Source organism: Chenopodium quinoa, unplaced genomic scaffold, assembly GCF_001683475.1.
Source record: "Chenopodium quinoa cultivar QQ74 unplaced genomic scaffold, ASM168347v1, whole genome shotgun sequence".
Taxonomy (NCBI): domain Eukaryota; kingdom Viridiplantae; phylum Streptophyta; class Magnoliopsida; order Caryophyllales; family Amaranthaceae; genus Chenopodium; species Chenopodium quinoa.
In genome coordinates, this window is record NW_018742861.1 from 1,511,895 (window position 1) to 1,539,563 (window position 27,669).

General features: G+C 37.6%; 2 protein-coding genes across 3 annotated transcripts; both read right to left on the reverse strand.

Moving 5' to 3' along the window:
* Window positions 1-69: 69 nt before the first annotated feature.
* LOC110726122 (calnexin homolog) lies at window positions 70-3,997 on the reverse strand. 2 transcript variants are annotated; one of them, XM_021905589.1, is made up of 7 exons: window positions 3,847-3,997; window positions 3,640-3,759; window positions 3,479-3,548; window positions 928-2,054; window positions 772-843; window positions 553-666; window positions 70-463 (listed from the first exon to the last, which is right to left on the reverse strand). In XM_021905589.1, the coding sequence occupies exons 2-7, from the start codon at window positions 3,724-3,726 to the stop codon at window positions 329-331; spliced, it is 1,605 nt and encodes a 534-aa protein (XP_021761281.1). In that variant the 5' UTR covers window positions 3,727-3,759; window positions 3,847-3,997; the 3' UTR covers window positions 70-328. The 2 variants fall into 2 exon arrangements, with proteins under 2 accessions (XP_021761281.1, XP_021761282.1); XM_021905590.1 differs by having other exon boundaries at window positions 3,640-3,740; window positions 3,847-3,875.
* A 1,439-nt stretch (window positions 3,998-5,436) lies between these two features.
* LOC110726123 lies at window positions 5,437-7,105 on the reverse strand. Its single transcript, XM_021905591.1, has 4 exons — window positions 7,063-7,105; window positions 6,861-6,941; window positions 5,967-6,391; window positions 5,437-5,741 (listed from the first exon to the last, which is right to left on the reverse strand). The coding sequence occupies exons 2-4, from the start codon at window positions 6,879-6,881 to the stop codon at window positions 5,693-5,695; spliced, it is 495 nt and encodes a 164-aa protein (XP_021761283.1). The 5' UTR covers window positions 6,882-6,941; window positions 7,063-7,105; the 3' UTR covers window positions 5,437-5,692.
* Window positions 7,106-27,669: the final 20,564 nt, after the last annotated feature.

A 27,669-nucleotide genomic window follows, 5' to 3' on the forward strand; every position in this document is an offset into this window, starting at 1 on the left:
GTCAATAGATTGAGATTTTACTTGTGAAAATGTGGTAATATCATCTATCGGCTTGTATCAAACATAAAATTACCGAGTAAAACGTCATATTCATGATAAAATAAACTAAATATCCAATAAAAACCAAAATACAGGGAGTGCAAAATTCCATTTTCATCGAGAAACTAGTCCCTGAGATCCTGTTAAAATCCTCATTTACATTCCTACAACTGAATTATGCTTCCAAAAAATTTCTTGCAACCACTAATGGTTACTCTTCTTTCGGTGGCCGTATCACGTCCGACAATATCACAATGTTAAAACCGGTATCACATTTATAACAAACTATCTAGGTCTCACGCCTAGTTCTTCGGCGAGGAGCAGCAGTTTCTTCCTTCTCTTCCTCTTCCTTCTCCTCACTGCTTTCCTTGGTGCTTGAAGCCTCTGGTGCAGCAGGTTCACTTGCTGGAGCGTTCACAGCAGCCTGCACAGGGTAACCCAAAAAATAAGGATACATGAACAAAAGATATGAGGAGCTTAAACCTATCTGTTGGAGAGTAATGCAAAACTCACCGGCTTCTTCCCACCAAAGAGAAGCTTCAACAAAATGCTAACAAAGACCACGGCAATGGAAGCTAGGACACCGATGGTGATATTTGGTTTTGTCTCGGCTTTCTCAATCAATTCCTGTAAATAAACAAATGGTTTAATACACCTCCAGAATACCTGTTATCGTCATCTTATAATTTATTACACAAGAATTTAGTCAACAATATATATACCGCTACTTACATGAATTTTAGATTGGTAGGGTTCCAAAAATGGGACGTCAGCAACCTTGTATAAGAGATCAAACACCTTCTTCTGCAAAAGAGAACACACCACAGTTCAGGTACAGACTCAAATAGCATAAACACTTCATGACAAAAACAAAGGCGAGATTTCTACCTGAATGCCTGAAATGGCATCTGGCTGGGCAGCTGCTTCCTCAGCCTTCTGTTTCTCTTTCTCTGCGTCAAACTTTGGCTTCCACTGGGTCTGCCTGTATGATTCAGCTGTCTTTTCATCCTCGGCAATCAAAATGTTGTCAAACAATATGCCGTCTTGCATGGTCCATATCTCTATACCAATTGCAGCAATTGGCTCAAAGTTTGGAGTATCAAGCTCAAAGTAGTTAGGGTTAGGAATTTCCTGTGGCTTCCAAATACCCTTATAGTTTGGGTTGTCAATTAGTGGAGCATGCCATTTCCCCTTGTAAGCCGGGTTTGCCTTCATCGGCCTCTTCCATTCACCACAACCAGGTGCTTCTTCACACTTGGGATTCTCAATTTTTGGTGCTTCCCATTCACCATCCTCTTCATCATCCCAATCTTCAGGTTTAGATGCCTCAGGATCATCAATTTCCTCTGGTTCATCATCCAACCATCCCTCAGGTTTCTCAGCTTCCTCATCTTCAATTTCCATTGGTGCACTCTCATCCCAATCATCAGGTTTAACTGCTGCTGGGTCAGGAATCTTTTCCCTCTCATCCCAGTCCTCGGGCTTCTTATCTTCTGGGTCGGGAATAGTCTTTGGTGGGATGATAGCTGGTTCAAAATCATCACCTAAAAGAAGGTTTGCCCTCTTCTTCTCCTCCCCGTCAACCAAGATTCTCACCTCATTGTCAGGGGTCAAAACAGCGGTGTAAACATGAGTTAACTTGTCAGATGGGACAGATGGAGGAAATTTAAGATGGTGTTCAACATATTCTCCACTTTTTGGGTTCTTGTGCTTCAGAATGAAGTGAACCTTGTTTGTTGACCCACATTTGTCAGGCCCAAACATGATAGAATAAGGTGACTCATTATCAAACTCCTTTGGCACCCATCCAGCTTCCTGAGGACGGAGATATTTCAAGTAGGCACCACCACATTCAAGCCCATTCTGGAGGCGAGTTTCGAATTGAAGAACAACATTTTTGCCCTTCAATTCGACAGGTTTTTCAAGTTCTTTCACAATGGCGTACTTCCTTGCCTTCTCACTGACTAGAAGCCCATAATCTTCATGTCCCTCACTTTTCTCATGCTTCCAAACACCTATGCAAAAACAAGATTATATAAGACAACACTCATACCAAATTGATTTTGAAATAAGAAATTCCACACATATTCCACACATATTCCACACATGTTAACGTACTTCAAGCAATTACATTACTATCCTAAGCAAGATAAGCATAGCCAAATATCTATTGCAGAAAACAAATTTAAATCCTTCTTTCAGAATATGAAAGTCCAAACACAATTTTTACAATGTACAAAAAATAGTGAGAGCCAGATCCACGTTACCCATAAGACCATAAATGTGAAATCCAAGTTATACCAGGAAAAACTAGTTTCCAAAATATATCCTAATGCTACAAGGAAAAAAAAAATTTGTATCGACACATGACATGATGCGCATATGATTATGTGACAAGGCACGCCAAGGCACAGCACTTAATGCCTATTTGTAATGAGAGATGATTCATGATTCTCATCCATATTAGATAGTTGTATAATAGCTTGGATGACAATTTTCATGCTTAACCAAGTTGTGATTTTTTAATAATGTAGAAGATAGTTTACCTTCTTAATATTTATGGGAATTAAGGCAAAACCCAGGTGATGAGAAGAGTTACATAACACGAGTAATGTCAAAGACAACTTGCATACCCGACCAAGATATGATTTATTAAACCGTAAAAGGTAGCTTGCAAATTCATTAACCATGCTTGAATTCACTCTAGGATCTTCTCTATATATTTCTATTTCAGGCCTTGTATTGCTCACACAGACAAACATAATTATGAGTAAAATGAATTTTTAATTGAACTCCACCCTAACCATATTTCCTCCCTCCACAAATACTTTATCTGCTTGTACATTTGATTAGTATTCGAGATTCATGTGTGTATAATACTCTGTAATAATCAATCAAAGAATAGGCTGTTTGGAAGCACTCAGAAACGGTGCAATTTAAGCAACCTAACATAATGACATTAAATACTCCCGTTATCCATAATTAATAGTCGCATTGTCCCAATCCTTTTTTTTTTTTTTTTGAGTAACTTGTCCCAATCCTTCATAGTGAGGATACATTCAGAATCTAGAATATGCATTATCTAATCTACTTCAGGAAATGTGTCAATCATTCCCGACATCTCAAAATAGTACACGTGAATGTTAGAATTCTAGACGAAATACAATCGAAGTCACTCACATTCTTATCAACCATCTAACATCGACATTCACAACCTACAAAAAATTAAAAAATTTCACCAGCAGACTTCTATCACAATTAGATCTACGAGTAAGGCAAATATAACTAAAATCGAAACTTCAAAAAATCAAAAATCAAAACAGCATTTGTCAAATAACCATTAACTACTATTACAAGCTAATTTTCAAGATCATTAACACAAAACCACTCTATTATCCAGATCTACAAGCAACTAAGAGTTTGTTTCGTAGAAATTTACCATTGTATTCTTCTTTCTGAGAAACGATCCATCGACCTTCGAACGTTTCATCAAACGATTCGTAAAAGATCTGAGTTCATCATCCAATTTACAAAAATCAATCAATCAATCAATCAACAAAATAATTCAAATCTCACAAATCAAAAACTCAATTGACTTACAGGATCAGCAGCACAAAGCTGAATCGCAAAGCATGCAACAAGCAACAATCCAACAAACTGATTCTTACTCCTTTTACGCGTCTCCATTGACACAAATTACACTGAAAAAGAGCTCAAATTCTGGAAAAATAAACCAAAAATCGATCAACAACAACAAAAGATGAAATTCAGGAAACCCTAAGTAGAAGAAGAGTGAGAGAAAATTACCGTAGTTTGAATGATCGAGAAGTTTCAAATGAAGCGCATCTAAGAAAAAAAGTGAAGAGAGATTTGTTTTAATAGGACTGCTAACGAAGTACTCGGACCAATGATATCACTCGCCACGTTAAATTAGCCAATGGTTTTATGCCACGTCAATTTTTCCTACGTTACATTTTTATTTTTATTTTTGTTTTTATTTTAATTTTCTCACCCACCCGTTTCGTTGACCCGAGTTTTGGGTTTTATTTTTTCCATTCCTTGTTTTTCTTACATGTTTCCGATAATAGTAGCTTTTCTTATTCTATTTTTGGGTGTTTGATAATATTTTTTTTTATTTTATTATTTTTATTTTACTATATGGATATGGTAGATTGGGTTTCTTTGTTGGAATTTGGGGTTAATATGTAGTTGTCCCAAGCTAAATGTTGGACTAGCTAATTATGTACTTCCTCCGTTCCTAAATTACATTATTATTTTTAGCATTTATTCCTCACATAATCTGAGTTCATCATCCAATTTGTTTCGTAGCAATTTACCATTGTATTTTTCACATAATAGAAAGAAGTAGGAATGTAATTTAGGGGCGGATGGAGTACCAATGCATGTACCAATCGGATTGACGGATTGTACTTGTATTCACTCCACTTTTCTTTTACTTGTAATGTAGTTATAATATATTTTTAAGAAGCGATTAGAGGAGAAAAATGACTGACTTTATCAAAATAATTTTTGACATAGGAAATAGGGAAGAGTTAGGCAATATGTTTAAAATTTTATTTTGCTAAGTTGTTTGTTTATACCATCTAATCTCAACCTCAATGAGCATGTCTAGAGATTGTGTTGCAAGTTAATGAAAACATAAAATTTACTATTTTATTTGAAATAATAGCAAAATATACCGGTTGTTTTAAGGTGTATCCATTAACAAATTTAACACAACCGTACACATCTTGACTTGAGTGAAGCCCTTTATTATTTAATTAATGTCCTTTCATCTATATCTATTTGATGTCTCTTGTATTAAGGTTGTAATACATAGCCGGATCTAGGGACGGGCCTACCTCAACCATAGCCTACATCATGCCCAGAAATTTTAGAATTAAATACCAAATTGTTGTATTTGTTTAGCAATAGAAAGATAGTTAAGTTTGACATACTAGTACAGCATGTCCGAGAGATAAAATCCCATAAGCCACATCTTGTAATTTTATTTGTATGTTTGTGTTTTTTTTCCACAAAATACTTATATGAGGCAAGTCAACCCGTATGTGTAAAAGGTTTTGGTAATATACTAATATGTCATCAAACTTTAATGAGTAATCTAAAAAGAAATTTAAATAAGTAAACATAAAACTCACTATATAATAAGTATAAGCATAACAAAATGATTTTTTATTGGGAGCTTTGATCATCAAAATTAAGATGGATATACGACTAATAGGGCTTTTATTGGGCTAGAAGTGGGCCTATTCTTTAGAGAACTTTTACTTTTAATACTTAGTTAAGAATCTTAAGATACTGTTATTCCTCTTAAGCAATTGATATTCTTTTGTCAAATTAATATACTGTACTTGTCTTCTTAGCAAGACAACCATCTAGATTCCAAGTCTTATTTTAATACAAGTCCAACAATCCTCAATCCAATCATACATAAGCTTGTTTCATTGACGGGTTAAGCTACATAAGCAAATCCAGTGTACAAACACTACAAAGCATATATACAATCCAGTACACCTCTTAACCTCTCTGTATCAGAAATATCATGTAAACACATTTGGATTAACAACATAAATGCACAACGTGGATTAATAAGGCTTTCGAGATAGTCCATCAGTCGTTACAATTATCCCCTTCATTTTGGGTCGACTCCCACTGTCTTCAACGATTCTACTCGTGACAATCTGCATCACACAACAATAAGATCCAATATCACACGTAAGTTAGAATAGCTATCCAAATAGACTAGACAAGTTCTATGTTTATACAAAAATTGACAAATTTAACCCTTCAATTAAATTTAATTACAATTAAATTCAAAACATAAAATGTGATAACTTTTTCTAGACACAACCTATCAAAACAACGCTACGAAAATTATATAATACCGAGTAGGTGAGTATATGTACCTTGCAAGGGGATCGCCTAGAATGGGGTTAGGAATAACAGGCTCCTTGTTCTCTTGAATATGAGCAATCTTCCTAAAGAAAGACTTCTTAACAAACCCCTCAGATTCATGAACAACATTTTCAGGTTCCACCACCTCAGGCAAAGTTTCTCTCCTACTCTTCTTAACATGAACATCCGGGGCATACAACAGCTCTTGCTTCGCGGTCATTAGCCCGAACGTTACGGACAGTCCTATCATCCCTATAGCTACATACACCGGAACATAGTCTCCCATGGGTTTACCCTTAGGCAACAATTCATCTTTTATGCTCTTCCTTTCACGGGAACGGACCGTCCCTACGCATGTTTGAGCCTCTTCGCTTGCTATTGTCCCTATGTTACGGCTCTTTGATATAACGGGCATCACTCCTTGAAGCATTTTAGCCTACAAAATCAATAAAAATTGTTCACTAAGGGCCTATTCAGCTTTGCTCGGTTCCTAATTTCCTTCTCACGTAAAATATTCATTTCAACTCAATTCAGTTCACTTCATTAAATGTGAACATGCCCTTAAGACAACATAAATACAAGTAGCTAGCTAAAAGTTAAAATACGAGTGACAAGTAAAATTCAACATTAGTTACAATATAATATTCAACTAGTGATTTTATCGTGTATTTCTTAATTAATACGAGTATCAATACAGGAAAGATTATTTGAATGTATTCATTATTCTTGCAAACTTTACATTATATTACTACAACATAACAATTTAATTACAGCATAGCTATCCAAAATATACTTTCTTTAATTTGTTGAAGAGCTAAGTCTAAATCTACGATAAATTGAGAAATGATACGGAGTACTAGATTAAAAAGTTTATTAAGGAAAAAAAAATGGATTATAGAACGTACCGTTGCATTTCTTAAAGCCATGGTAGCAGCTCCTCAAAGTTGGTTACCGAAAGATTTTGAGCACACTGACTATATTTTTCCCTTGATTATTTGGCAACAAGAATATTATGATTTTGCAAGAATATATATAAAGTATATATTTTAAGCGAATAAAGCTACAAAAAAAAAAAAAAAAAAAGTTGACAGATGATCTAGAGAGTACCTGATAGTTATAGAAGCCTCTTGAACCCACAAGTACCCTCTAGTTCTATTGGGTTATGGATAGTAATTATATTTATGAGGTCATGTCATTATTAATTAGGAGTGTATTTTTAAATATTTTAATGTCAAGACTTTTAGTCGCAGAAACGTGATTATGAAACTATGAAAAGGTTTAATAGTTGGCTCAATTAATAATGACACTTAAGTATACCCTGCCATGAATAAAAATTTTACAATGTCATTCTTTAAAAATGACACCACAATTTGCTTATGTGGCAAAATCTGATTGGGCCATATTTTGTATTTTTATTATTAATTTGAATTATTTTTAATGTCCATAATGTATTAAAATTGTATTCTTTTTAATACATGTATTTTTTTTTAGAAATACATATTTATAAATTATGAAAAACTTTTTTATAATAAAAATTAATTTTTGAATTTATAATTATAATTATAAATCATAAAATTAAATTCATTCATCATTTACGTCAAAAATTTTCATCATCGTTCATCATCGATCATCATCACTCATCATCGTTCATCATCACTCATCATCGTTCATCGTTCATCATCGCTCATCATTGTTCATCATCGCTCATCGTTCATCATTCATCATTCATCATCGTTCATCCATCAATCATACCTTAGATTAGCCCCCCATTCCCGAATTCAATGTTAATTGTTGATAATTTCGCATATCCCAGCTAAAATCTGATAAAATTTAGAAAATAATTGTGTTTTTGCATTTTGTTTTTTGCACTTTTTGATTTTAGGTTTTCGTTCATACAAAAATCTCAACAACAATCGCATTTATAATTATTTGCAAATGACGAATTTTGGAATAAATGGTTCGAAAATATGATTTATGTGGACTCAAATTGTGCAGTTTTGTCAAAGAACAAAGAGTGTCAAGTTTAATTTGTAGAAGATGAAGTTAGTCACATGTTTTTAACTACCGCAACCCCTGTTTGATCTGTTAAATGTACTCAAGTTTTCTCGAAGCTGTTTGTGGGTTAGGTAATTACCTAAATTATCATTGGTCATGACATAAGAAAATAATCTTTTTTAAATTATGGTATTAACCTTATTATATTATGGACTAGACAGAAAATTAAATTATGATATATGTTTTCATTCTAACATAATATACTTATATTTTGTCAAAATAAAATATAATATAGTTATATATTGTTAGAAAATTGATATTGTTCATAAGTATTTGTAAAGAAAGAATTCCTCTTTAAATGGTTCGAAATTTGTTTTATGTGGACTCAAATTGTGCAATTTTGTCAAAGAACAAGGAGTATCAAGTTTGTAGACAATGAAGTGGTCACATTCTATTTGATCCGATAAATGTAATTATGTAATTAGCTTTTCTCGAACTTGTTTGTGGATTAGGTAATGACTTAAACTAAGTTTGGTCACTACATAGGAAAACAATGTTTTTTATACTTTGGTATGAACCTTATTATAATATGGAAGTGACAAAATATTAGATTATGATATACCTTCTCACACTATACTATAATTTACCTATATATTGTTAGAAAATAAATACTCCATAGAAATCAATTACTTTTATTATGTTTAAAAATCATGTTATAAATGAAATTGCAAGTATGATTATGTATTTTTTTTTAATAAGATAAAAAGTCAGTTAGGTGAGCACACTTACATATGTGTTCTTGACCATGATTGGAGTTCAGCAGTACCAACTTCGATAGAAGGACTTATGATACCACAATTGAACGTGAAAAAGAAAAATAAGTAAAATTCTACTTAAGAACATGGCAGGATTTGATAAAGAATAATATACTAATTTAGGAATATCCCAAAATTATAGCCACTAAATTATATGCCCAATATTTCAAAAATATTGTTTCCAAATTATAATAAGATAATAATCTCATAAATATTTTTTTGCTAAAATGTTATGATAAAAATTTCAAAAATATTTTATTCAAAATACAATAAGATAATGATACCATAAATATCTTTTGCAAAATGATAAGATAAAAATTCCTTAAATCATTTTTTTTGTTATATGATTAGCGTAAAATTATGATTACTAAACGCAATTGGTAATAACCTAATTAATTATAGCTAAAAATTTACGATAATTACCTATATAAATAAAGGTAATGACCTAACTACATACAGGTAATTACCTAATCACAAATATATTTCAAAAATCGCAAATGAAAATTTTGGAAAAAACAGTTCGAAAAAGAAAAAAACAAACTCGAATTCTAAATTGAAGAGCAAACCCTCGTTATCCATTGACGTTAGAAAAATGGAAATTAAGCATTTCACATCATCATATTACACACGACTAAGGCTTTTTCCATTCTCAAAACTATCAAATAAAGTGATTTTTACATCAATCAAAATCATCAATCAAACCCTAAACGAAATTTATACCCGAAATTAGATGGGGTTTTGGACGGAATTTTGAACAGAACTTGGTCGAAATTTAGTCGGAATTGTGGTCAGAGTTGTGGTCGGAATTTTGGTCGGAATTGTGGACGGAATGAAGAACAACGAAGAACAATGATGATTTTATTTTTACTAAATTGTAATTCTAATTTAATTTTTGAAAATGATTTTATTAAGTTTAAAATAGATTTTAAAAAACTATAATTAGGTATTCTATAAAAAAAATACACGTATTCATAATTATACATACATGTATAGTATATTTAGGTATTTAAAAATAAATAAAAAATCGACCAATCATAACATGACACCTCGTCATGTTATGGTGTCATTTTTTAAGAATGGTACCTCATAGTTATAGAAGCCTCTTGAACCCACAAGTACACTCTAGTTCTATTGGGTTATGGATAGTAATTATATTTATGAGGTCATGTCATTATTAATTAGGAGTGTATTTTAAAATATTTTAATGTCAAGACTTTTAGTCGCAGAAACGTGATTATGAAACTATGAAAAGGTTTAATAGTGTGGCTCAATTAATAGTGACACTTAAGTATACCCTGCCATGAACGACTGTAATATATTTTATTTTTTTTTACAAAATTGGCTGTAACATTTTGAAGTATGTCTTAAGTGCACTGAGCACCCTAAACTTTACTTAGTAGCCAAAATACCATCAAATATGGTGTAAGATGCGACGCGTGCCTTAAATAATTTCCGACCACTTATTTCATCGAAGGAGATGAATCCGAGCTTGCCAAGTGGATGGATTTTGTTCAACATTTCCTTAAACTATTCTGGCTGATATGTTTCATGTGACTGATTTGTTTCATTTGTAATTGGCTGATATGGTTTTTGTGTGTGGCTAATTTCCTATTCCTTTTGTTAGTTGTTTTTTTTAACATTTTTGAGACGTTCCTTGTTGGCTGCTATCAAACATCATATTTGCTGTTATGTTTCTTTAGTTAGCTAATATCTTTATTTTGTTGGCTAATATTCCTTTTGTTGGTTGGTTTTTTTTGTACACATGTTTTATTGCATTGATAAAACAGTCTCGGATCATGCGGCAATAACTTATGATTCGGACCCTCTGGCTCAACGATCTAATAGGCCTTACCAGCTTGAATTATGGTGTCTTGGTTTTCCAGAGGTGCGTGAGATTGTGCGGTTGGAGTGGTCCTTTTCTTGCTATGGTTCCTTTCCTTTTTGCTTAATGAGGAAACTTCGACCTGTCCGAAATAAACTTCAGAGATGGTGTTTGGATAATAAGAAGCTTTGGGGTATAAATTGGCGATGTATCTCAAAGGATTTATCCTTGCTCGGAAATCAGTGTTATCCAAAGGTTAGACTTTATTATTCCTAAATGTAAAATTGAATTTCAATTTTGGCGACAACGGTTAAAATGTGATTGGATTAGAGATGGGGATGCTCCTACTAAACGACTTTTTTTTTTTTTTTTTTTTGAAAAACGAGGCAGGATATCATCAACTTAAATCAAGTTCAGCCAAAGATACGAAACTTTGGGGGAACAAACTCATACACACACGCTCATCACTTGTGCCCGTATCCCACCTAGCAGCAAAATGAGCAATTGTATTACCCGCCCGTCTAACATGGCTACAATTGAAGCTATCAAAATCATTACTCATTCTAATAATATCATCATAAAACAGAAATATGGGAGCAGCCCCTTCTTACTTTAATCTGACAGATCGAACCACTTCCATAGCATCGCATTCGAGGATCACCCTGCTAAAGCCCATCCTTCTTGCAACCTCCATACCATATCTTGCTCCTGCAGCTTCAGCGATCTTAGCACCCCATTTGCAGTGAGTTTTCTTCGCTGCCACAAGCAAAAGCTTCCCCTGTTCGTCCCTGATAACAACACCTAAGCACACCCCTGCATCCCCTGGAACATAGGCATCTACGTTAATTTTAACCCATTCATGAGCTGGCGGCTTCCACCCACTGAGAAGGCACGACAGACGCTGGAATGCACCTACCGACTTTCACATTATATTTCACATACTCCCTGCAAAAATTAACAAATCCCACAGCCACACTCACACCATTAATCTGAGTACAACCATTAAAAATAAAAGAGTTTCTAGTATGCCACGCAGCCCAAGAAAGACTAGCAAAGGTCAGCAGTTGGGATTTGTCAATCGTCTGAACCAAACAGCAAAATAACTCGGCAAAGGATTCATGAGGTGCATCCCTCAACAGAATCGTAAAGGGACTATTCTGCCACACGGGTTTAGAGAATTTACAGTGAAATAAGGCGTGCAATATTGACTCTCTAGCAGCTCCACATATAGGACATGTTCCAGAAGGTCTGATATGTCTGGAAAACAGGACATCCATCACCCCAAGCGTACCCTTACAAGCTCTCCAGATGAAATGTCGAAGCTTCGAAAGGCCACTCATGCTCCACACATCCTTCCAGACCTCACACTCATTTCCATAAAAACACTCCCAAGTACGAAGGTGACCCATTCTTCCTAACCAATAAGCTGATCGAACACTGAATATACCAGAAGCATTCGGCCATCAATACAGCCTGTCACAGACACTCATATTTAGCAGGGGAGTTTCCAGCACTTTCTTTCCCTCCTCTTCCGAAAAATTTTCAGCTACTAATTCAACATTCCACCCCATACGATCAAAGTCAATCAGTTCACACACGCGCATATTCAAGTCACTATTAGCCTGCGGAGATAATACCGAATGAGCTCCATCACCCAAAATCCAAGCGTCATCCCAAACCTTAATCAAAGAACCATTACCCACTCTCCACTTCAATCCCTCAAGTAGCAACGATTTTGCACCTCAAATGTTGCGCCAAGAATAACTTGGATCAAAACCCCTTGCTGCATCACAAAAACCAGAATTTTTAAAGTATTTTGCCTTTAAAATTCGAGAAAGAAGAGAGTTAGTATCATTACAAAGCCTCCAACCTTGCTTAGCAAGGAGAGCTTGATTAAAGCACTTGAGATCACGGAAACCCATGCCCCCCATTGATTTTAGAAGACAAAGAGCCTCCCACCGATTCCAATGGATCTTCCTGCCCGAGCCATTAGACCCCCACCAAACCCGAGCCATCAACGAATGAATCTCATCAATAAGACCGTACGGGATTCTGAAAATACTTATCATATACGTCGGAATAGCTTGAGCCACAGCCTTAATAAGAACCTCTTTCCCCGGGAGAGACAACAATTTTTCCTTCCATCCCTGTAACTTCTTCCAAATGCGATCCTTAAGGCAAGAGAAAACCATTTTCTTTGACCTCCCAATAATTGTCGGCAATCCCAGATATTTCTCATGTCTATCAACTTCACGGACACCAAGAGTCGCAACAATCTCCTGTTTTCTTTCCGAATTAACATTCTTGCTAAAAGACACTTCTGTTTTGCTTAGATTGACTTTCTGACCGGAAGCTCTCTCATAAGTACTGATAATTTCAGCAATTTTAGAGCATTCATGCAAATTAGCTCTAGCAAACAAGATACCATCATCCGCAAAGAAGAGATGTGACACCCTCGGAGCACCTCTACACACCCGTGCCCCGTGAATTAATTTTTCCGAAGCCGCCTTCGACATTAGAAATGAGAAACCTTCAGCACAAATTAAGAATAAATATGGAGAAATGGGATCACCCTGTCTAAGCCCACGAGTGGGGGTCAACTCACCCGAAATAGCACCATTGTACTTAAACGAGAAAGATACACTCGTTAAGAACCTCATAATCCTATCAATCATGCTATTCGAAAGCCCATTTGCATCATAATTTTCTCAATAAAGACCCATTCCACTCTATCGTATGCTTTACTCATATACAATTTAAGGGCCACAGTTCCATCATTACCTTCCCCGCCTCTCTTCATAGAGTGAAAAATCTCAAAAGCAATAAGGGCATTATCAGTTATCAACCTCTTCGACACAAAAGCACTCTGATTTTCCGAAATGATTGAACTAAGCATAGGATTTAATTTATTTGCAAGAGTTTTAGAGATAATTTTGTAAAGCACATTACATAAACTAATAGGCCTATATTCAGACATTTGCTTAGGATCATCACATTTCGGAATCAAAACAATACAAGTGTGGTTTACCTCCGACAAATCAATCTCACCACGCCACCAAGACTGTACAAAACTGACCACATCATGACCGAGAGTCCCCCAAAATTTTTGGAAGAATAAAGTGTGCATCCCATCCAGGCCCGGAGCTTTGTTCGGATGCATCTGAAATAGAGAGTCTTTAATTTCATCCTCCTTCGGCTCCTTGTCAAGAATGTCATTCATTGCATCTGTCACTTTCGGCTCAATACCCATGAGTGCCTCATCAAAATTATTCGGCATACTTGAAGCAAAGTGGCCACTAAAATAATCTGCAATCACCTTGTTCCTCCCCTCTGTCGAAGTTTGCCACACCCCTTGATCATCATAAAGACCACAAATTCTATTCTGACCCCTCCTTTGACTTGCTTTCTGGTGAAAATATTTGGTATTTTTGTCTCCGTCACGGAGCTCATTTGCTCTAGATCGAGCATACCAATAGGATTCCTCAAGTCTACGAAGCTCATTCAATTCATTTGCAATCTAATTACAGATTTGAAGTCGTCAGCCATCAAGTCTCTGCCCTTGTACTTCCTTCAAACGAGTTTCTGCCTTTACGATCTTTTTTTTATATCCCCGAAAGTCATAGCAGCCCATGAGGAAAGCCCCTTTGCCACTCTCTCAATTCTCTTGGATTGGTTCACCAACACCCACTAGCCAAGAGTCCGCAACAACCTGCTTGCATTCATCCTTCGATAACCATAATGCCTCAAACCTGAAAATTTTCCCATCCTTCTTTTCCTCTTCTTTATCTCCAAATTTCAGCAATATTGGAGCGTGGTCAGAGTGACATAATGGAAGATGTATAACATCCGAATATGGAAAAAGCGAGCACCATTCACTTGTAGCTAAATATCGGTCAAGTCTTTCACGAACTACCATCTCCATGGAGTTTCCACGTTGCCATGTATACACACTCCCCTTATACCCAAGATCTCGGCACTCACAATCATCAATTGCTTCCCTAAAGGCATCGATTTGTCTTTCACCTCTCACAGCCCCTCCTTCTTTCTCATGCATACCAAGGATCTCATTAAAATCCCCGAACATCAATAATGGAAGAGAAAACAAGGCAAAAATCGACCTCATGAGATTCCAAGTTAAATGCTTGTTTTCCACCTCCGACCACCCATACACCCCAGCAAACCTCCATTTTGCTACATTTTCACTATCGAGCACCTCACCATAAACATGATGAATCGAATAGCTCACAATCCTAACATTCAAATCTCTCCACCAAAGCCCCAACCCCCCTAATCTTCCCACACTACTGATAAAGAGACCATTAATAAAACCACACCGGTTCCTAATTAATTCAAGTCTTTGAGCATCAATTTTTGATTCCGAAACAAAAACAATCTCCGGCCTATCCCTCCAACACCAATCTTGGAGGGCTTTAAATGTCAATGGGTTGCCAAGCCCATTGCAGTTCCAAGCTAAGGTTTTCATTGTTGTTCGCGGGGTTGGACCACACCAACCTCCGCTACTTTCTCATTAACTGCAGTACCTATACAAACAACATCGTTCCTCTGCTTTTTCACACCAACCCCCATCTCCTCCTCCTCCTCATCCCACACACCCTCTCTTCCTCTCCTTTTATTCCCCCATCATCAATCACCATTGCATTCACATCAGCTGTACTGGAACTAGACATTCGGATTTTCCTTTTATTCTTTTTCATAGGGTGTTGTATGCTTTTGCCCCCCCCCCCCAATATTAAAAGTCAGCATAGGGATCCCCACATCAACACCCACTAACCCAGACACATCAGCACCTCCTACGCCTTTCCCACAACATCCACTCCTTTATTTTCCAAGCTTAAGTAAGCTTCTGCTCCCCTGTTTTTTAAGACCCCACCCTCAACCTCCTTATCCCCTTTGTGCCCCATCTCATACCTCATCCCCATATCAACACCCTCCCGTTCTCCCATGCTCTCCCTAGTACATTATGTTCCCTTATTACTCCCATTGCTCAACAAGAAATCACTGTCCTCATTACACCTTAAGGGCATTCCCCCACTCTTCGTAACCTGCCCCCCTGCTCCACCAGTTGCAACATCTATATCAGATTGTTGCTTCGTAATAAATTGAAGCTTTCTTGCGGCATACAGGCCCTCAATCTCATCAGACTCTTGTTTCTTCCCTCTTATCGGAGATGCCTTTATCCATGTACCCCAACGAAACCCTTTATCATGCATATCCTCAGAGACATTGATGCAATCTTTCTCACTATGTTCCATAATCCCACACATAAAACAGAAGAACGGTAGCCGTTCATACTTCAAAGAAATCTTAACAACCACCCCTTCTCTGTTTTTAACACTTTGGAACCTTCGTAAAGGTTTATTCACATCGAGCATTACTTTTATTCTGCGGTTTTTGCCAATCCCAATAAGGTCAGCCTCAATTTCAATCAAATCTCCTAGACTAGCAGCAATTGCCTTCACATGAGTATCCGAACAACAATTAAACGACAAGTTTTTGAGTCTAATCCAAAACGGCTATTGAGTTAATTTAACCTCCTGCGGATGTTCATCTCCAGTAATGGTATTAAGAATTAAGAGGTTTTGTTCGAAATACCATGGGTGACCTCCACGGACTTTATCCATATCACGCCAATGAAAGAACTGAAATACAAATAAATTTGCACCAATTCCACGAAATACAACTTTACCTTTCATCCCCCATGATTGTGTAATCGTTCTTTTGAAGGCTTCAAAATTCACTCCTCTGTCAGTTAACAATTTCCCCACAAGCATTAACGAAAACCTAGCGTTCTGTTCTGACGAATCCATCGCGCCCAGGTCAACAATTTCGTTCTCATCTTCGTCTAAATTCAGATTAGAGCACTTCTCAATCAATTCTTCGGCCATTGTAGCCGGAGAAAACCACGATGTACCACGGTAGGTTATCCTCTCTTTCAAGGTGGTTCGCCCTTTCTTTCGAGGGAGTTTACATGTAAAGTATTTTTTACTAAACGACTTTTTAATAAAGTCAAATTAAGGAAAGCTAAGAATGAAATCCTTACCCTAAGGCTTGATGATGGCTCTTGGGTGGAGGGTCAAGTGGGTGTCTCTAACCTAATTGTGGACTCTTTGAATGATATTTTTTTCCCCTCAAGTTGATACTTTGCAAGAGCAGCACATCGACCTACTCTTGAGACAACTCTCTTTCCCGACTATTTCCCCTATGGATTGTGAGGAGCTTTGTAAGCCTTTTGGCATCGATGAAATAAAAAAAACGCTTTTTTCGAGCTAAAAGATTCAAAATCTCCAGGACCGGATGGATGCATAGCTGAATTTTTCCATTCTAATTGGGATATTGTTAGGGATCTGGCTTACAAAAGTGTCAAACATTTTTTCAGTACTGGGTTTCTTCTACAAGAACTAAACTCTACTTTGTTAGTCATGATACCGAAGCTTGATACCCCGGAGTTGGCTTCTCAATTCCGTCCAATCAGCTTATGCAATACAATTTATAAGTGTATTGCAAAATGTATGGTTTCACGTTTGAAACATGTTCTCCCTTCTCTAATTTCAGATTATCAACATGCTTTTATTCCGGGCCGACATATGGAAGATAATATTTTTCTGTCTCAAGAAATCTTGCATTTCCTTAACTCTAGACGTCTTACTACGCATCTGGCTGCAGTTAAAGTGGATATGTCTAAAGCCTATGACAGAGTCAACTGGATTTTTCTTTTAAAGACTTTCCAAGCCTATGGTTTCCCTCCAAAGTGGATACAATGGGTTTCTCAATGTATCTCTACGGTTTCCTTCAAGGCCCTTATCAATGGGAAAACTTCAGATACCTTTAGGCCTAACTGTGGCTTACGGCAAGGGGACCCTCTTTCTCCTTATCTTTTCCTCTTCTGTATGGATGTTCTCTCAAGGATGTTTAGTTTGGCAGAGGATATTAATACTCTCAAAGGTGTGAATATCTCTTGACAGGGTAAAGTCGTATCCCCTAATCAAAAATAATTCCTAAGTCCTCTAACTAAAGTAGATAGGGAAGTAAGGTCGATCTCCACAAGGAAACAAGTCTTTCTATTCCTAATTAACTAAAATAATCTGGATTATGAAGTAACCAATATTTATATTTGAATAAGAAACTAAACTACGAAGATTGAGAATAGGGAGAAAACAATATATAAAAGGATCTAGGGCATATGTTCACCAATAAATAATACTCCAGGGTAAAACATAATAATCAATCATTGACATTGCATAAATAACATGATTAACAGGCTCTCGCAATTTATTAATCAACATAGATCTAACAGGCTCTCGCAATTTACTAGATCTAAGTTCCTATTGAAAATAGCCTTTAATATCAAATTAACATCTGCTCGATTCATCAATTCAATATTGCTATACTTTTACAAGCCATAATTGTAAAGCGTTAAAACAATTCAATAGGAAATTATCATGCACGCAATATCAAAAATCAATAATAGTCAATCATCAATGCATCAATTAACCAGATCGTAAAGGGCTTTCGCTACGTATTACAATCACATAATTAATCTACCGGTATTAAATCTCATATCTCGAATCTCGACTTAACCATTTATAAATTAATCTGCCTATTGAAACAAGACCTAAACATCAATTCTCATCTGTCGAATATCAAATCAATATTGTCAAACTCATGCATAAAAGATCAGGCCTAATCTAGTCACAGAGCATTAAATCAATCAATAGAAAATTAATCTAGCATTGATAATTAACAACAATAAATTACCCCTTCATATTATTTATAGATCCCCATAAACCTTAGAAATAGAACTACTCACACATAGTAAAAACTAAACTAATCAAAGCAATAAAATAAGACATAATTAAAGGAATAGAATAAACAACTAAAATTAAGAGAAGAGAAATAGTTACCAAACAAATCTGGAATTAAGAATGGATTAAGAACAAAGGTTTAAGAGAGAGATAATCTAAGAGAACAATTGAGAGAGTAAAGAAAGAGTAAAAGAAGAGAGAGTGTGAAAAATCGTATTACGGAGGAGTATTTATACTCCGTACAAATCCTAAATTAAAACAAACTAAAACGACGCTAATCGTCTCCTAATAAATACACGTGCCCGATCGGGCGAGGCACCGCCCGATCAGGCGCGCCTTTTTGCTCATCAATACTAATCTCGCGCCTGGCCGGGCGCGTCACCGGGCGCCAGCCTCTTTGGCCGGGCGGCTCACTTGGGCCACTATTTGGACTACGATTGGGCTCCAATTCTTCGGACCAATTTGGGTTTCCTCTTCCTCTCTTGAATACTCGGTCCAAATGCCCCGGTATCACCTATACCAAGCCCTTAATCACCGGTTCGATGGCTCTAACCGGCCCTGGGCTATAAAATCTGGTCGTGCTTCTCCAATGTTCGTGATTGCTCCAAAATATCTCGGGAAAATACTCCACAAGCATAAATCCCTGCAAAAGTCAACCAAATCTACGAAAACACTAGAAAACACCAATTAGTAATAAAAGTGGCTCTAAAGAGCCAAAAACACTACTAATTACGACCAAGGGACGGGGGTAAAATACTATATAAAATAGACACATCAAACTCCCCCAAGCCAAACCTTTGCTTGTCCCTAAGCAAAGATCTCATCAATGAATCAATAAATATGCTTCACCCCAAAAGTAAAAATCAAGTACAAACGATCTAGGGTAGATCAAATAAACATGCTTCAAAATCAACCAATCAAATCCATCTAATTACCAATCTTCCCTAACAATTGTCAAACAGAGCAAACCACAAGAGCATATAGAATTCAAGACTAGTGCTCACGCACTCAACTCTCATTTTTGTGGCGAGTAAAAGATGTACTCGATCGCTCTCCATCCAACCCCTTTATGTGAAAATGCCCTCCCAACTCACACTCTCGTGTGTATAAAACAATGAACGCTCAACCTACTAGTCGACTCGAAATATGTCAAATCATAACTTGCATTGATAAACAACACTTTCACATTCATACAATTCTATGCACAAAGGTCGGAAGGTCTTTAAAGCTTGTAATGTAAGGCTAGGGTGAAGGGTAGGATAAATTTGGGAATAAGTGAGAGAAAAGCTATGCTTAAAGGAGCCATATCCTAATAAAACCCATGATCAAAATAAATAATGATCAACATCTCCTACATAACCAACTCTAACATCAACCAAATATACTCCAATCATAATAAACAATCCCAACTCTTACAATTTCACTCATAAAAATATAATAATGAAGAAGTGGAGTGAATAAACATACTTTATTTTCGAAACTTGAATTTTTTCATTGAAGCTCTATTATTTTCTTTTTATCAACCTCCAACTAGAACATTTAAACATTGAACATTTTTTTCTTTTGAAGTTCACTTATTTTTTCAACATATTTTTTTCTTTGAACTTCTCTTTTTTTTTCTTCATAACATCATGCTTTATTTTTTTCAAGAAAATATAACTCTCAAACTCATCAAAAATAAACATGATCAACAACAAAACAACTTCTCAAAATCCCACCCAAGCTGTGCAAATAATAAGCACACTACAAACTCTCTTACCTCACTCACTAATAGCTCCCCCAAGCCAAGCTTGGGACTAGTAACCAATGGGGCAAAATAAGCTTGTATATGGCTAATAAAACAACAAAAGGTCAAGGCAACAACATGGGTAGCAAGAAGGGGACAAATGTATCTACAATATCTGGAAGCTACCTAAAAGAACAAATGCCTTCGTCCTCCACAATGTGCATAATAATGAATCATATAAATATTACTAATAGTTGCAAACCAATACTCAAATTCATTGACATACCAGGAACTATGGAACTATCACACATTTCCTAACCAAATCAACTAGTCAAGCACTATATTCACAAGTAGTTGGACAAAATTGACGCATGTTAAGGTTTCAAGGCAATAAATCTAACCTAAGAAAACACACCAAAAATATAAGAAAAGAGGAAAAGAAAAATACCAAAACCAAAATCTCCCCCAAGCCAGAATCAGACAATGTCCTCATTGGCTCGGGAACTAGCCCAACATAGCTAGTCCTGATCATCCTCATCCATCGAGCCGAAACCCGCACCTCCACTGCCACCTGCACCACCTGCACCAGAAGAGCTACCACCAAAATAATCAGCATGAAAACTCCCCCCCCCGGTCCCCCGAAAGGAATGTCCTGGCCGTACCCGTAGAAGGAAGATTAGTCAGTGTAAACACCACGGGCAGTGGGATCCCTATCGTATCCCTGGGGTAGAGGCTGAAACCAGTCAGGGTGAATAGCGTCGTCGGGAATGTTGCCCCGACAAGCATAATCATCGTACATAGGGTAGAGAGCTCTACCCTGGTTCCTCTCTAGGTACCCTAACCTATTGTCTATGGAGCCTACCATCCTCCTAAGGTCAGTATGGGAATGCTCTAAACGTCCTAAGGCCTGACCTATACTCTGAAGGTCCCAAACTGGGTCAGAGTCAACATGAGGGACAGAATGAGACATGCGAGGTGGAGAGAATGCCACCTCGGCTGAGGCTGGGGTGGTGGAACTGGCGGTGGTGGTGCCTGACCCCTAGCGTTGGCAACTAAAACATCATAAGTGTAAGAAGGTTTCCCTGGGGGAAAGGCAGTCAAGTCAGGACTGGGAAGGGGAAAGATGGGCAAAGGTTGCTCGCTCCCAGTCCGAATACACCAAAAGGGTGTCTGCTCGCTATCCGGCCGAACCCACCCTAACTCTTCGAAATACCTAGCAGTAATATAGGTATCCGATCCACAATTGGTCAGCTGGTGGGGTCCATCCACTACAAAAACGACCTTTTTCACTGCTATTCGAGTGATAAGGCCACCTAAAAGGATAGGGGTTTTTGATGTGGTGCTGGCCGTGGCATGTCTACTCAAATGGTGAACAGTAAACCTACCTATGTTCAATTTCCCGTACCCATACACATAGTGTCCTATGACAGCCAGTTCGTTAGTTTGGGCATTATGGGACTCGGCCCTACCTAAAAAACACAAACCCGCAAATCTTTGCCAGATTTTTGGGACAGGGTGGTGAATAGGTTTGGTACTAGCATGTTGGGGGTCGGGAGTAGGTAAACCGGTCAAAGCATTATATATGTCACCCATTTTATAGTCCACATGCCATTGGTGAGATAGTTCAGAATTTAATTCAAATAATTTACAAAATTCTACAAAAGTTAAACTAATATTTCTATTATTCAACCTAAAAAATAAATTTGGCCCATTTCTACTACTAATAACATGTAAAGAAGACATGAATTCACAAGTAAGTTCTCGGAATGTAGGATAGTGCATATCAACAAATTTTCTCATGCCAATGTCATTTAAAAATCGTTTTACAAAATCGTACAAACCAAATGATTCTAGAGTAGGGCGGTGTAACCACTGAGAAGGAATTACCTCACGACCGATTAAGTGCTCCAGCCGCTCCTTTTGCTCTCGGCTAGCAATGCGGATCGTCGGCCAGTATGGAAGTTGCAAATCTGGGTCGTATTCCTCCCTCGAACTGGAGCTCCTACCGAAAATGGACCTAGCCCTCTTTGAAGCCATGCAGAAAATGGGTTTGAAAATTTATTGAATAAAATCTGAAACTTTTTATATGAAATTGTAGAGGATGAAGAGAGGATCACAAATATGTAAAAAGTTTTGAATTGGTTGAGAAATGGAGGAGAAATCTTAGAGAGAATGTAGAGAGAATTTGAGTTTTAGAGAGAGAAAGTAATAGAGAAAGAAGAAAGAATGAGAAAAGCTGAAGAAAGAAGGAGAAAAGGAGCGTCGAGTATGGCTCGCGCCCAGTCAGGCGCCAGCTCGCCCGGTCGGGCGATCTAACTTGAATATTGCGATATGTTCTCGCGCCCGGTCGGGCGATCTGATGCCCCGATTTTTTCTAACTCTCGCGCCCGGTCGGGCGCCATTCGCCCGATCGGGCGATCTATCGATCAAAATTTCACATCTTCTCGCGCCCGGTCGGGCGAGAGTCGCCCAATCGGGCGAACGATTTAGTCCGTATACGATGTATTTCGCGCCCAGTCGGGTGCCTATCGCCCGGTCGGGCGAAAATACTTATTTTTGGACCCTTGCTCTCGCGCTCGGTCGGGCGAGCTTCGCCTGATTGGGCCCGAGGCTAAATCGTCTAATTAATATTCTTCTTTTCTCCAAAGTTTGGCTAACTATTTTCCTTCAAACCTGTACAAACACTCATAAAACTTGTTAAATTCCCTCATCTCTCCTCTCATAAGAAAAAAAAAAGAGAAAGAAAAACTAGTCTAAAAACATCAAAAATACGGGTTGCCTCCCGCAAAGCGCTGGTTTATCTAGGTCCCGCACGACCTTCTTACCAAGTACAACAACTAGGACCCCTGGCCTAACGCTTGATCGGGTGGTTTCTCACCCGGTCTAGTGGTGTTTCGGCTGCGACGAGACTTCTTAACATACCCTGTGGGATGCCAAATCACCTTATCTGGTTGATCCTCCTTGTCTTGGACTGGGGGATCTTCAATGCTACGCACTAAAGATTCTTCTTTGATTGAGGATTGCTTCAAATTGGCATTGCATTCAACACTTGCAACTCGATCTGGCGGAATACTTGCTCGATTCGCACAACTTGCTCGATCGGTTCCACCTTTTCATCTTCGAAACCAAGACCAACAGTGTAAAGTACTCTTTCTATTGCATCGACTTCCTTCTTCCATTTGTCTATCTCATCTGAAAGGGATGCAACACAAGATACCGCCTCCAAGGGATCTTTTTCAAGAGCTTGGGGCTTGTTAGAATAATTCCCAACCATATTAACATTAAAACATTTCTCCTCAGTCATGGAGCTTTTAGGGGTATTATTAAGATTAAAAATAACTTTATCATCCCCTACCGATAGTGTTAACTTACCACTTCTCACATCTATGATTGCTCTTGCAGTGTTAAGGAATGGTCTACCCAAAATAATTAGGGTTTGCATATCCTCAGCCATATCAAGAACAACAAAATCAACAGGTATATAAAATTTACCTACTTTAACGGGGACATCCTCTAAAACACCTAAGGGGTATTTGAAGGAACGGTCGGCCATTTGTAGAGTTATATTGGTAGCTTTTAATTTACCCATATTCAACTTAGAACACACAGATAATGGCATGACGCTAACACTAGCACCAAATCACATAATGCATTATCAATCAAGAGATTGCCAATATGACAAGGGATAGAAAAACTACCCGGATCTTTTAATTTAGGTGGAGACTTATTTTGAAGTACGACACTACACTCTGCAGTGAAAGCTACTGTCTCTATCTCACTAATAAACCTTTTTCTCGTCAATATTTCTTTCATAAATTTTGCATACGAGGGGATTTGTGTGATTAATTCAGTGAAGGGAACTGTTACCTTCAAATCTTTTACCACCTCCAGGAACTTACCAAAATGCTTATCCAAGTTTGTCTTCAATTGACGATTGGGAAATGGAAGTTTGATAATTGGCTTAGAAGCATTATTGCTCATGTCTGGAGTAGCCACCTTCTCTGGAGTCGTACCCTTCAATGTAGAATTAGATATGTTAGTATTATCCTTTAGCCCTGCAGGGCTATCAACTACATTGTTTGGTTTAACGGAATTAAGATTAGCATTATTTAATAAAACAGGTTCATCAACTCTGGGCATAGGGAGCCCTTCATAGTTTGAACCACTCCTTAGAGTAATTGCAAATGCTTGATCCGTAGGCCTGGTCGGCTGTGCCGGCAGAGCTCCCTGTTGGCGGGCTTATAGAGTAGCGGAGAGTTGCGCAATTTGATTATCTACAATTTTATTATGTGCTAGAATTTGATCAATTTTTGCATCTCTACTCTCCATGTGCTTTTGCATATTTACCAACATTGCTCTAATTTCCACCAGAGATGGGTCAGAAGATGAGGAGGGTTGTTGTGGTTGGTTCTTCTGGCCAGCATTGGGATGATAATATTTTTGCTGCTATTGCTGTGGCGCCTGTGGTTCTTGTGGTGGTGGATTTTGAACATTAGTACTCCGGTAGGAAAGGTACGGATGATTCCGATACCCAGGATTGTAGGTGTTGGAGTATGGGTTATTCTTCCTATAAGCTTGAAAGGCATTAACTTGCTCCACGGAACTCCTGCAATCTTGCTCCCAATGACCTATAATACAACAATTTTCACAGAAAACCTCATTAGAATTATTATTAATTGCAGAAACGTTAGCTACATTGGCAGAGCTAAGATTATCTAATTTTTTGCAAATAGAGGTCAGTTGAGCTTGCAAAAAGGATACAGAGTCAACACTATGCTTCCCCTTGTTCACAAATCCTCTAGGATTCCCATATTGGGAATTATGTATCGCCATGTCTTCAATAACCTGACCTGCATCTTCAACATCAAGATTCATAAATCTTCCACTAGCTGAAGAATATAAAATTATTCGAGAAGAATTTCCAAGGCCATTATAAAAGGCTTGGATTAACTGCCATTGTGCTAAATTATGGTGGGGGCAGTCTCTTTGTAGATCCTTGAACCTCTCCAAAGCCTCATATAAAGATCCATCGGCTTCTTGGGCAAAGTTCTGAATCGCACTCCGTAATACGGCTGTTCTCTCTGCAGGATAATACTTGTTATAGAAATTCAAAACAAGAGTTTCCCAGTCAGTTATACCAAGTGCAGTTCTATTTAAACCGTTAAACCACAATTTAGCTTTTCCAGTTAAAGAAAAGGGAAAGAGAATCTCCCTGATTTGGTCTTAAGTGACCCCGACTTGCCTGATGGTGTTACAATATTGACAATAGTCGGCAATGTGAAGATTCAGGTCTTCACCCTTGGCTCCACTGAATTGCTTCCTCTCTATCATCATTATAAATTGAGGTTTAATTTCGAATTGAACCCCATCAAGAGCCGGAGTGGGGGTGAGATGTGGAAAATCTGTAAGCTTTGGTTGTGAGTAATCACTAAGCCTCTTTGGTACCGCCATCTCTGATTCTGCGTCTGATGATGCCTCTGAATCGCTAGAACCAGTTGGAGGATTACGGTGATTATTATTATCACCAGAATCCTCCAGAATTTGCTTGTAGAAATTTTTCTGTCTATGGAAGGAACGTTCGATCTAAGGATCGTAAGGGATGTACCCTAATCTGGAACACCTGGGCATAAACAAAAACTAGAAGCAAATGTGAGATTTGCCTCAGAGAACTAACGCTCTCTGAGACAAAAAGAAAATAATCTAGACTACAAAAACAATCAGAAATAAAAATAAAATCGTTTCCCCGGCAACGGCGCCAAATTTTGACAGGGTAAAGTCGTATTCCCTAATCAAAAATAATTCCTAAGTCCTCTAACTAAAGTAGATAGGGAAGTAGGGTCGATCTCCACAAGGAAACAAGTCTTTCTATTCCTAATTAACTAAAATAATCTAGATTATGAAGTAACCAATATTTATATTTGACTAAGAAACTAAACTACGAAGATTGAGAATAGGGAGAAAACAATATATAAAAGGATATAGGGCATATGTTCACCAATAAATAATACTCCAGGGTAATCAATCATTGACATTGCATAAATAACATGATTAACAGGCTCTCACAATCTATTAATCAACATAGATCTAACAGGCTCTCGCAATTTACTAGATCTAAGTTCCTATTGAAAATAGCCTTTAATATCAAATTAACATCTGCTCGATTCATCAATTCAATATTGCTATACTTTTACAAGCCATAATTGTAAAGCGTTAAAACAATTCAATAGGAAATTATCATGCAATATCAAAAATCAATAATAGTCAATCATCAATGCATCAATTAACCAGATCGTAAAGGGCTTTCGCTACGTATTACAAACACAGAATTAATCTAAGAGAACAATTAAGAGAGTAAAGAAAGAGTAAAAGAAGAGAGAGAGTGAAAAATCGTATTACGGAGGAGTATTTATACTCCGTACAAATCCTAAATTAAAACAAACTAAAACGACGCTAATCGTCTCCTAATAAATACACGCGCCCGATCGGGCGCGCCTTTTTGCTCATCAATACTAATCTTGCGCCCGATCGGGCGCGTCACCATGCGCCAGCCTTAGCTACTCCAGCTCAGTCGGGCGCGCCTTCGGGCGCCAGCCTCTTTGGCCGGGCGACTCACTTGGGCCACTATTTGGACTATGATTGGGCTCCAATTCTTCGGGCCAATTTGGGTTTCCTCTTCCGGTCTTGAATACTCGGTCCAAATGTCCCGGTATCACCTATACCGAGCCCTTAATCACCGGTTCGATGGCTCTAACCGGCCCTGGGCTATAAAATTTGGTCGTGCTTCTCCAATGTTCGTGATTGCTCCAAAATATCTCGGGAAAATAATCCACAAGCATAAATCCCTACAAAAGTCAACCAAATCTACGAAAACACTAGAAAACACCAATTATTAATAAAAGTGGCTCTAAAGAGCCAAAAACACTACTAATTACGACCAAGGGACGGGGGTAAAATACTATATAAAATAGACACATCATCTCTATGCGTGCTCCGTCAATCTCTCATCTTTTTTTTTGCAGATGATGCTCTTTTCTTTTTTAAAGCTAACGAGGAGTCTTGCTCTACTTTTGCGGGAATCATAGCCAATTTTGGGCAGGATTCTGGGCAACAAATTAATTTTAGTAAGTCCTTTGTTAAAATTAGTCCTTCTGTTCCTCCTGCTTTGGCTGATTCCTTTAAAAGCATTTTAAGAATTCCAATGGTCACTACTTTTGGTAATCACCTGGGAGCCCCTGTGGATTTAGAGGGGCGAAAGGCTCCTTTCTTTGCAAACTTGGTTGAATTGGTAAAGAAATTTTTTTTGTCTTGGGCACATTGCCGGTTTTCTAAAAATACCAAATTAATCCTCATAAATTCCGTCATTTTGGGGATCACAGCCCATGTTATGAAATCTTACAAGATTCCCCTAGCAACTGCAAATAAGCTAGATTCTTTGATCACTAGGTTATGGTGGGCAAAGAGTGGTGATAAGGGTATTCATTGGGTTAAAAAGAAAATCATTCAATTGCCAAAAGGAATGGGCGGCCTGAGTAT